We start from the raw sequence: 11,571 nt of genomic DNA, 5'->3' as shown, positions 1-11,571 counted from the left end.
TTAATGTTCAAAGTACTGTTGTCCAGAGTAGCCTTTTAAACTGCTAACAGCTTGTATTTTGTCAGGCAACTTTCCGTAACCAGGTATTGATTTCCTTTGACAAAAACCTGCCTTTTAATTTTTCATGTGTCATGCCATTAAAACAAAGAATATTATGGGTTTGTGATGAGAAGCAGCTATGCTTGTTTTGAAAAAAAATCTCACTGTCTTCTGTCACTTGATTTTTCTTTGCAGAGTTTTTAGACATGAAAACAGTTTGATGCTCAGTAGTCAGACATAAAAATAAATTGCAAAATACAGCATGTGCAATTTTTATGTGTAATAGAACCGGTGTTAAGTCATTTCTATATAACATTTTTGTCTTTTTTCTTTTTTTGCTAAATACCATCCTGGGACTTAGAAGAAAATAAAAATACTGGTTTTATGTTTACATTCCATATAACCCTAGACTTTTATATGTCTTATAAAAAGTCAACCTTTTTGGTGTGTAGGCCCTAAATGAGGAAGATAACTTATCCTGTCCTTTTTAATTGAATGGTTTAGTAAGGAGTAAAATAGAAATAAAATATTGTAACCACCTTCTTAATTAACACTGCTATTGTTGTGCTAAGTGGTGCAAAAGTGTTTTCTCATACCTTTTTCTATGTCCTATTAAGGGCCTGAACTTTAAACTTTGTCTTAAGATATTTTCATGTTTTTCTTTTTATGGATTGTTGGTAGTAATGCAAAAAAACTAAAAATATGTCAATGTGCTTTCAATTTGTTTAAACTTCTCAGGTAGAAAGCCATGTAACTTGGTAATTTTGAAAATAAGAACCAAATAAACATATTTTTACTTGTTGCAAAATTGTTTAAAATATTCATTTTTAAATAAATGCTGATAAGTCCACCTTTGGGGGAAAGTTTCTACTTACAGTATGCTGCTTTGCACTAGTGTTGCTGATCTCTTTTCTCATTTGCATTGTTAGAGAAGTAATACATATTTGTCAGATATATTAAAAATAAAATTATCATAGTGAATATTCTTTGTTCATTTATCACATGTATTGGCTAGCATGTTGCACATCCACAATAACATTTTCTGTGGAAATATAGATGCCTAATTTTAATATCGTTTCTATGGAACTTTTCCCATTTTGTGGAAACTGACATTGTCAGAGTTCATGGGACTAAAGACCATAGTTCTATTTTCATTTTGGACAAACTGAAATCATATTTAGATTTAAGATGATCCTCCCTTTAGCACATTTTATCAGTGCTAATAAGAGGTAGCAAAATTGGCTCCATGGAATTTCACCTAATTCCTTCAGCCCTGGGTGGAAGTGTTCAAGTTATACAATGTGCAAAAACAATTGTGGGTTTGGGATGGAGAGTCTAGTCAGAGAAGGTAGGGGCCTCAATAATCAGTCTTTGAGCATTCAAGAGTTAACTGTATTTTCATGTGAAATATACAGCAAACTGCCTCTAAGTATCATAACAAAGGCAGACTACCTTGGAGTAAAATCTGGGCACTTTAGAGCTGAAAGGGTCTTTGTCAGATTCAAAGAGCTCTTTCTGAAACAGCAAGAAATGTATGGTTGCTTGTTCTTGATCTAGGATTTGCATAAATTTGGCCCTCTGAAGTAAGGTGAATGTTACATTATGCAGGGAAGCCAGATATGCAGATACTGAAAACACGTAGTAAATGCTCATGAACCACAGATGCTAGTATTGAGAACAAACCGTCTCTGCAGCTGGTAGGATGACAGCAGGTGGGGAGCAAACCAGATGTTAACCTAACACCTCCCTCCTTCACTGGACATGTGGTGGTTTTAACAACTACACCCCCCCACCCGACACCACCATCTTCTTGAATGGTGCCTTTTACATGAATATGGCTTATGTATATGCTAGCTGGATTTGAGAAGTTTTTAGATCAAAGTCCTGCCTTATAGCAATATTCCTTTCCAAGTAACCAACACAATGTTGATTCAGCTCTCAATGGAAGAGAATCAGGTTATTGGGAGTGAAACTTTAATGAGGCTCTAAATCAGGGGTGCCTAATCTCTTCGCTTCCCTGGGCCACATTGGAAGAACTGTCTTGGGCCACACATAAAATACACTAACACTAACGAGAGCTGATGAGCTAAAAAAAAAAAATTGCAAAAAAAATCTCATGTTTTAAGAAAGTTTACAAATTTGTGTTGGGCTAAATTCAAAGCTTTCCTGGGCTGCATGCAGCCCATGGGCCACGGGTTGGACAAGCTTGCTCTGGATATTTTCCTCTTGGCAGCAGACAAGCCTGTTTAACCTTGCAGGATGAGTAGCCTAATCTTCACATGCACATGAGATTTCAGGCTGCAAAGGTGGGCCCAACTTCTCTCTCCCACTCCCTCTCCAAAGCATAAGGCATAACAGGTTACATGGTACAAAACAGGCACCAAATATTTGGTGAATGAAACCAAGTGGGGGAAAAAAAGAGCACATTTAAAAAAACTCACAAGTACCTGCAATGTGGTTTGATAACATGAAAAATGGAAATTTCTTTGGTTCAGGAAGTATATCTCTTATAAGAAAACTCTGCCAATGTTAACATTAAAATGACAAAACACGAATAGGTTGTCTTTGTTTATACAACTGACTGCATATGTAAATCTGTTATCCTTCTTTTGACATGAGGTGAATTAACTTTGCTACTGTAAGGATTCCTGATACTTTCCTGATCAGACAATACCTTAACATAAAAAAACCCCAAACCCTTCCTTAGCACTTGGCAATGACAGTGCCTTCAGTAACCTTACTTCTTAAGAACCTTGCTATAGACTTCAAGGTGGAGGTCTGCCATTTACAGTTTAGAAAGTTCTGATTTAGGCAAAACTTTGACAAGTCACAAAAAAAAGCAATTCAATTCACTATTTCTTAAACACGACAAACTGGTATTTGGTTTCTGGTGTGGGGTCTCCATGAAATTTTGCCCCTTGTTTCTTTTGGAATACAAAAACTCTGCACTCAAAAATGAAACTGAATTTTAAGCCAAAGTAAAATGTCTGAATCAGATTCCCTAGAATAAGGTTTTTAAAAAAATTTAAATAAGTCACCACACCATAGTGGGTAAAACCATTTTTATTAACTGACCAAAGCACATCATTTTGTTTTCTGATTTGAGGTAAAATCATTAAACACAGTTCACAAGAAAATACAATGACTATTTAACCACAATTACAAGAGTTTGAAATCTCACTAGGTGTTCATATAATACTTTTACAAATTCATACAACTGTATAGTCTACTTAAGCTTAGTGTTAACCAAAAGAGCAATATCAAAGACCTAGACACTTGACTACTACTTTTGCAGTGGGTATAGTTTTATAACAACAGAATAACTGTTACCTTATAAATATACTTTACTTTAAAAACCACTTGACTAGTGACTGTACTGTTTCCTCGTGGTTCAGGGGTGTGCATGAAGGCTCTTAGGAGAGCAAACACCTGTTCCTATTCTGTATGTCCCTCCCTCATTTCAAATGAGAGTAACCAATTGAGTAAAATAACCAAATAACCATTGCCCCACCATGAACATGGGGCTTGGGAAGACAGTCCTACAATCTCCATCATATATTTAGGTTTTTAGGCCAGCCAGCTCTTTTCCAAAGCTTTCTTTTGAATGTTCAGATCCTATTTTAATGCTAACTATAGACTACTGTGTTTGTGAGGGTGTCTGAGTGTCTATGTGAGGGCAAGGACAACAATGCAGTCCAGAAACACAGAAAATATGCTTTTTTGCAGCTGAGCTCTGTTTTGAGATTTCGTTTTGTTACTGGACAGCGCTTGATCAATACCAAAGTCTTTGGAACACTGCAGATTTGCTTTAGAGGTAGATAAAACAGAAATCATGCAGTTAAGTCAATTGAGAAAAAAAAAGGGATTTGTTGTCTTTACAGAACATCATGACTAAAAGTTGATCCTTTGCTCTTGGTGCACATTTAAGATTTTTACCTGTTTTGGGAAATACCCAAGTCTTCCTTGTCTCTCAGGAAAAACACATTTAAATTCATCCTGTACTAACTACAGATAGAAGAAAAACAGTATTAACATGTGTATTACAGCACTGCAGTTCACTTTCTGGATTTGTGACACACAAACACATCATGCATTCTAAGACAGAAGTTAATTTTATTAGTGTCACTAGTGATGTTAATTAAAAAACTTATAGCAAGTGCTCAAAACTTTTCTAAATATTGTAATCACTATGTTTTAAAGACAGAGTGGACTGTTACAAATGATTTTGCAAAATACAAAAATAGATATACTTCCACTGAATGCTTTAATCATTTTTCCGAGCACTCTCATCTTTTGGTTCTTCCTCATCTGAGTACACAGTGGGCTCTTCCCCCTCCTTCAGCAGTTTGCCCACGTGATGATACTTGACTGGAGGTAGAGAAGAAAACACAAATGGTCATTCTCATTCTTTCTAAAACGTCATTACCACATTTCAATTTAAAGCATTTATTAGAGGCCTACAATACACTCAGCAATGTGTTGGGCTTCTTGAAGGATACAAAGGTGGTTTATATCACCGTCCTTGCCAACAGGGAATTCGTTTTGTTCAGAAGACAGACATATAAAACAGGTGGCAATGTCTGGCAATGAGTGTGCGAGGTAACGTCAAAATGAATTGTTTGTGTGTAGGGAATGTTTAGAAGAACAAGGGCAAGTTATGAGCTCATCAGAAGGGTTACAGAATACTTCATGGAAGGAGGATATATTTTGAAAAAATGTATAGAAGGATTTAGGGAGGGAGTTCCAGAAAATGCAAACGCCACGTACAAATGCATACAGGTGAGACAACGTATCTGGGAAGCAATGAAGAGACCAAGTTGGCAGGAGTAGAGTTAACATTTAGAAGTTAGTAGGAGATAAGATTGGCTAAGTGGTGTGGGGAAATATTATGAAAGATCTGAAAAGCCAGCCTGAGTTTGGACTTATAGGTGGCAAAGGGCACTGAAGGTTTATAAGTGAAGGAATGACACAGTAAAATAGTGCTTTAACAACAATATAATCAACGTGGTGTATAGGGCAGATTTCAGTAAGGAGAGACTGGGAACAGGGCGATCCGGAGGCCAGCGTGCAGATCCAGATGCAAAGGAACCATCGCCAGGAGTAGGGTGGTGTCCAGGGGAATGGAAAGGGACAGATGAGAAGTACTTTGAAAGAAAACTGGAAGCATGAATTAAGTGAAAATTGGAGTTCCCATGGACTAAAATGGGAACTCTGTGGAGGGAGCCATTCTGGAGGCTCACATGACAGGAGATCTAAAACATGGAATGGACAAGTGAAGTCAGGATTGGCAAGAAAAAAAAAGGTTTCCCTGAAAATCTTTCAGAAAGAGAGTTCAATCCAATTGTGGGGATAGAAACCATATTGTGGGGAGGAAGAAGGTATAGAGAGGAAATGAAGTAATGGTTAAGAATAAAAACTTGTAAGAAGTTTGTTTGACAGTGAAAGGAAGGAATAATAGTCTCATAGATGAAGAGGATAGCAAGAGACAGAACGTTTTTCCCAGCACAGAGAAAAACCTATGGGCGGTTAAAGGAAGTGGTAAAGGAACCAGGAGATGACTGGAGGTGTTGGAGAAAACAGATGAAAGGGTGCAAACCAGAATGCAAAAGACTTGAGAAGAGATGGCATCAGCAAACCGCCACATCACTGTAGCCAAACTAATGCAGCGTCGATCATCTGAATGTCCGAAGCCAAGAGTCTCCTCTTCCTGAATATGAGTAGGAATTAGAGGAGTAACCAACCTGTCTAACCAGGTAACTAAAGCTGCTTTTGTGTGAAATGACCGTTGGGAACAATTGGAACTGTGTGAGACAAATAAAAGCCGGTGGCGCCTGGGAAACCTGCCTTAAGGGGAATCCACACCAGCTTTAAGTGTAGCTGAGGTGTCACAACAGCATCTGGGGCTAGCCTTAAAGTGGAAAAAAAAAATCACACTTTTTCTCCCACTGATGAAGGCAAGCCCTAGAAAATAGAGCTTTGTAAGTTAGACACTACAATTCATTGGTTTCACATAGAAAACTAATTACAAAGTCATCCTTATGATGCCAAAAATTAGGGACTCCATTAGGTAACTGAACTATGTTTTCCAAAGTATAAAAACCTGCCTCTAGGCTTGGAAGTTATATGTAGCCTGCTTGAGACCCAAACTCAAAGGCAGAGACACATCTGGCTAATTATTAATCCAGAACTCTCTCTGAAGTCAGCATTATTTTCAAAGAAAATGGTTGGATATAGCCAAGAGAACATGTAATATTTAACTGATTATAGAGAACACACATAGAAAACTACATTTTAAATGAAAAATCAAATAATGCTCACGGTCTTTATATACTGTTTCATAAAAGCTGGAAAAGACTCTTATTCAAATTCTTGGCAGTGAAATATTGCTAGAGTGATAATTAAACAGTAGATTTGACAGAAACCAATTCCTGCATTCTCAAAATCTGAACTTAACCCCTCATTCCTATTTCTCCCCAAAGACCTCAGCCCATAGCATAAGCCAGAAACAAGCATCTCCTTTTTACTTTCTTTTTAAAAATGCAGACACCATTGTTACTGGGCACATTATAAGCATCATTTGTAGATGAGGCCTATAGTTAGGCTCAATTAGATTCAAAGAGAAGCTGTTTCACAGAATACAAGTCTCCCATTCTTCAACAGAGATGTGGGCTGCTTTTAAACGGCAAGCTCTACAAGAGAGGGCTTATGAAAATCCCTTTCTGTAGCCAAGATGGCCACTGTCCTTTCCCTGACACACCAAGCACCAAATCCTCATTTGGAATCTAGCAATCTCTCAAAAATTTTAAAATCAAAACCAGAAACCCAAGTTTCCATACAGAACTGGCTAGAAATTGGTATGCAATCATAGCAAGTGACTCAGCACTGCTACAATTACTTCAAGCCATGAACTTGATCCGTCCAAGATTAAGGAGCCTATCAAAATGCACCCAAGTTTCAGGCTGCTTAGTAATAACTATTGTCCTGCCACGAATCCCCATTACTGGTAGAAATTTGACCCAGACACAATTTTAAAAATGCTTACAAGTGAACTGAGACTCCCAGTCACTCAGAGTCTCCTGCTGGGCAGCAGTGAGGTCAGAAAGGTCATCATACTCATCCTTCAGTGCTTCCTTATCCAGGCAAAATGTGGCAAGGCCCCTGGATGCATCTCTTCCAGCAAAGACCCCATACGGCCCCTCTTCAAAAACAAAACCAAAGATCAATTCTTTATTAGACAGTCAATTTCTCTGTGATTTATACACAGAAAATGGCTTCCCTATTCATCAACATAGCCCCATTTTTGAATATCAAATTCCATTAGGAAACCATAGTAATGTTGATATTCTGAACACTATGTAGGAGACATAGAAAGACCTGTTGTCATTTAACTTTTCAATAACTAAAAGTAAATCAAACTGCTATACATTTGCATCAGTCTCCTGTGGTTTCCAAATAGCTAGTAAAAAAGTCATACGTGGTTAGTGATCTCTTGGGGTAGTGGTAGTAGGGAATCATACAAGAACATTGAACTGGGAGCCTGACAGTTCTAGGCACTTGGGGCTACACCAGTGAGAGTTATGGTTTCTTAAGATAATAAGCACTGATGTGTACATGAAAATACATTTTCTTATAAATATATTCTGATATGTTTTAATGAAACAAAGGTATCTTATAGAGATCTTTGGTTCCAAGGTTCAATTAAACATTAACTCATGGCATCTGCAGGAGACTCATTTTATAACAGTATCGTTGGTTAAAAAATCTATCCACATTACATAACCTTCACTGTCAATAAATAAGAGATAACACAGAGATCAGTCTTCATTATCTGTTTTCTGGCGGGCTTGAGAAGACTGTGAAAATACTAAAATTTTTATGGAAAAGAGGCTGAGTCAATACTGCAAAACAACTCTATAAAACAACTCTATAAAATGTGATTATTTGTGATATTATACTGAACTTTTGTCTAAGAGAGCAGAGAATCATTCTGTGGGTACACAAAGTGGATATTTAGACTTATTTAAATATTGCACAACTAAATGAAGAGAATTCAGTGTACTTTAAACAATGTGTTGTTTCCCCCAAGGCAGACTGAATAGCAGCCCTGACATTAAAATGTTTGTAGGGAACCACTATGCCAAGTATGAGAATAGATCGTTTCAGTATGGCCTGGTCACCTGAAACCTCAATACACTCAGAGATTTTTTACACATTTTACGACTTTTAAATGCAATTAAAATTCCAAAGAAAAATGCTTATTTTTAATCATCATTACATGCTGCCACATTCACTGAAGAAGGTTAAAAAAAAGCCCACATTTTTCATAAATGTACACCCCTAGTGGAAATGGCAGCACCTAGTGCTTGAGAATAGGCAAATGTAATGGTGTGAACCTCACCATTACAGAGATTATGGTCATTGGCTTGGTAGAGTGAGTCTTTACCAAGCAAACCTCATAGAATATTTAAACAAGGTCTAGTGGGAACATTGAAAGTCTTTTAAAAATACATATTATTCAGCGCAACATATATTCACTAGAATGTAAGCTCCATAGGCAGAGATTTGTGTCTGTTTTGCTCACTGCTATACTCCCACATCTACAACAGTGCCTTGCACAGAGTTAACAGGCACTAGAATGACTAATTTTTAGGAATCCTTTACAACATGAAGCATCACTTTCTACCATGATGTCACGTAGTCATGGGCTCACTGAATGACAGTGCAAGATAGAGACAGAGATCTCACAATAGGCCATCTTTATCACTTTTCAGAGGGAAAACTAAGGCTCAGAGAGAACAATGCTTTGCACAAGGTCACACAGCTAGTCATGACCCAATCAGGACTAGAACGCAGGTTGCCTGACTCCCAGTTTTGTACTCTGTGCGCAGGGTGACATCCTCTCAATGACTCTGCAAACTACAGTCATGATGATGCCTCATGCACATGTTTTCACTCCTTTAATATTGAGCTCAACATTAACAGGTATTTACATGATTATGTTTATTGATAAAGCATCTATGTGTGCTACTCTAAGTGACAAATAATGTGTGTGGTTTTCAAATGATTTTGACAGTTACATGCCTACAGAAAGCAGGTATTCCAAAATATCCGCAGGCCCGATGCAGTGGCTCATGTCTGTAATCCCAGCACTTTGGGAAATGGAGGTGGAAGGACTGCTTGAGCCCAGGAGTTCGAGACCAGCCTGGGCAACACAGGAGCGAGACCCTGTCTCTAAAAAATAAATAAAATGTCTGCAAGAAAAAACTGAGTTCCTTAACCTTAACACATCTGATTTTGATAAGTTGGACTGGGAGACTAAAATAAATGCCTGAGTTTGTGTACTGCCTTCTATACTCTTCCCTCTCTCAGGCCAGTGTGGAATGAGCACCGTCCATGTGGACACCCTCTAAGCTCCCTGTGTTTAGAGGAGTCCATATTGGAGGAGCGAAAACCTCTTCTTCCTCATCTCCAAGTATTCTATAAAGCAGGACTTTGCGAGCCTGGCTGCTTTTCAAATTCGCCTGGGAAACATATTAAAATACAGACTCCCGGACCACCCGAGACTCATTTGCAGCTCTGGCGGTTAGACTGGGAATCTGTATTTTTCCTCAGATGCATCAGGTGATTCTGATACGCAACCAGGTTTGCAAAAACCTCGCCTCTAAGGAACCCATCAGGCCTGCCTTCTCCAACAGCTCAGCAGTGCAGCAGTCATCCATTCTTCATTTCCCCCTGGTTGGCTTTTCCTGATATCCCCCCACCCAGCAGTCTTCATAGCTCTACTCCTTTTGTTTCTTGGTATCCTCCCACTTCTCTCTCCCTCCATTTTAATTTTTTTTTGGCTTCTAATCCTTTCTCTCCTGCTATAGACTAGATACCATATTACCTTAAATGCTTGCCACGTTACCATTGTCCACCACATTCAGCCTTTATTCCTCCCTCAAACAGCCCCCTTCCTCCTTGTTCACCTTCCAGCCTTTCCCCATCTGCCACACACAGCACAAGCGCACACATACCAAACACATGCCACACACATACCTGACGCATGACCCATTTCAAGCGCGCATGCACACACCACACACACACACCCCTGATAAATCACATACACTAAACACGCACACACCGCGCATGCACACACCACGAGTGCACACACACATCACTATCCACCGGGCACAAGGCTTTTACCTGCTACTAATCCCGTCTCGGCGTTTTCTCCCACACCCTCATATTTCAAACCTACTCCCGGTGTCATTGGCCTTCCCGTCTTCTCTAGGTCTGGACCTTTTCTCACTCTCGCCCTCCCCCATGCCTCCCTCGGAACACCCTCATTTCCTTCCTAGAACCCGACACTACCCCCTCCTCCTTCCAGGAATCCCCAAGCCCAGGACCTTCGAAAACTCCCCCAACAGCTTGGGCTTTGATGTGTCCCCCCCAACGCCTTCGAGCTTCGTGGTCCCACCCACCCCCGGCTTAAGCGCCTCAGCCTTCTTTCTCTAACCCCCTCCCAGAGCTGTCAGCGCGGGCCGGGGATCCGCGTCCCTGACTGGTCCGCAGCCCCTCTAGAGCGCCTCTTGTCCCCTGCCCGCCCCGGGAGCCTCCCGGCTCTCCGCCTGCCCGCCTACCCTAGCTCGCCGCCATTCCTCCCTCCACTCAGGGGGGCCCCGCTCCTGCCTCGCCTCTCTCCCGCCCAGCCCCGTGCCGGGGCCCCCTTCTTTTGTCTCCGAGCCCCCCTCGCCGGCCGCGTACCGGGCCCGTAGAATTTGCGGCCTTTGGTCACATCGAACACCTTGCCGTTGATGGCCATGAGTATGCGCGGGTCCTGGACGCCGTCGAAGCGCCGCAGCTCGGCGGGGGTGAAGTCGCGCCGCTTGAGGCGGGGCAGAGGGGGCGGCTCGTCGTCGTCGCTGTCGCCGCTGGCCGCCGGCTGGTCCCCGCGCACGATCTTGTAGAGCAGGAAGATGCAGAGGCCAAGCAGCAGCAGGTTGAGCGGCGACGTGAAAATCTCATGCAGCAGCCCGCCGCTCTCCAGCTCGCTCGGGTCGGCGCCAGTCGCCACCACATCCTCGGCAGCCATGATCTCTGGAGTAAAGGTTGGGCCGCGCTAGGCAGGGCTCCGGAACTCGCCGCTTTCTCCTCCCTCTGAGCGAGCGAGTGGCGCGCGGGGTTCGGCGGCTGCCAAAGACTAGCCGGGGAGGAGGCGGGGCCGGAGGGGCGGAGCCTCCAAGCCCCGCCTTCCCAGAGGCCACCTAAGCGCCCCGCCCTGCTCGGTCCCGCCCGGCAGCCCTCAGGCCCCCAACAAAGCCTCTAGAGTCCGGCGCCGCTCCCCCGCGGCCGCGCAGTGCCCCCCTCAGTTCTACCTGGGAGGCCCCAGCCCAGCCTCACGCCATCCTCGCGCCATCCTATAGCTGAGCGCAACGCACGCGCTGCCCTCCTCTGCACCCCTTTTTTGCTCCTCGCAGACCGACCCGCTGGGAGGGCCTCGGCATTGCCGGGCTCTGTGCGAGCGCCCCTCCGCCACCTGATGCGCGCCAG

At 42.0% G+C, this 11,571-nt stretch overlaps 1 protein-coding gene across 1 annotated transcript; it reads right to left on the bottom strand.

The window, feature by feature from the left end:
- Positions 1 to 3,084: 3,084 nt before the first annotated feature.
- PGRMC1 (progesterone receptor membrane component 1) lies at positions 3,085 to 11,233 on the bottom strand. Its single transcript, XM_030806775.1, has 3 exons — positions 10,786 to 11,233; positions 7,082 to 7,237; positions 3,085 to 4,407 (listed from the first exon to the last, which is right to left on the bottom strand). The coding sequence occupies exons 1-3, from the start codon at positions 11,111 to 11,113 to the stop codon at positions 4,304 to 4,306; spliced, it is 588 nt and encodes a 195-aa protein (XP_030662635.1). The 5' UTR covers positions 11,114 to 11,233; the 3' UTR covers positions 3,085 to 4,303.
- Positions 11,234 to 11,571: the final 338 nt, after the last annotated feature.

The sequence above is a fragment of the Nomascus leucogenys genome, chromosome X (genome assembly GCF_006542625.1).
Source record: "Nomascus leucogenys isolate Asia chromosome X, Asia_NLE_v1, whole genome shotgun sequence".
In the NCBI taxonomy this organism is placed as follows: Eukaryota; Metazoa; Chordata; class Mammalia; order Primates; family Hylobatidae; genus Nomascus; species Nomascus leucogenys.
Note: the sequence above shows the minus strand (reverse complement) of the source record. Positions and strands in the feature narration are given on the sequence as shown.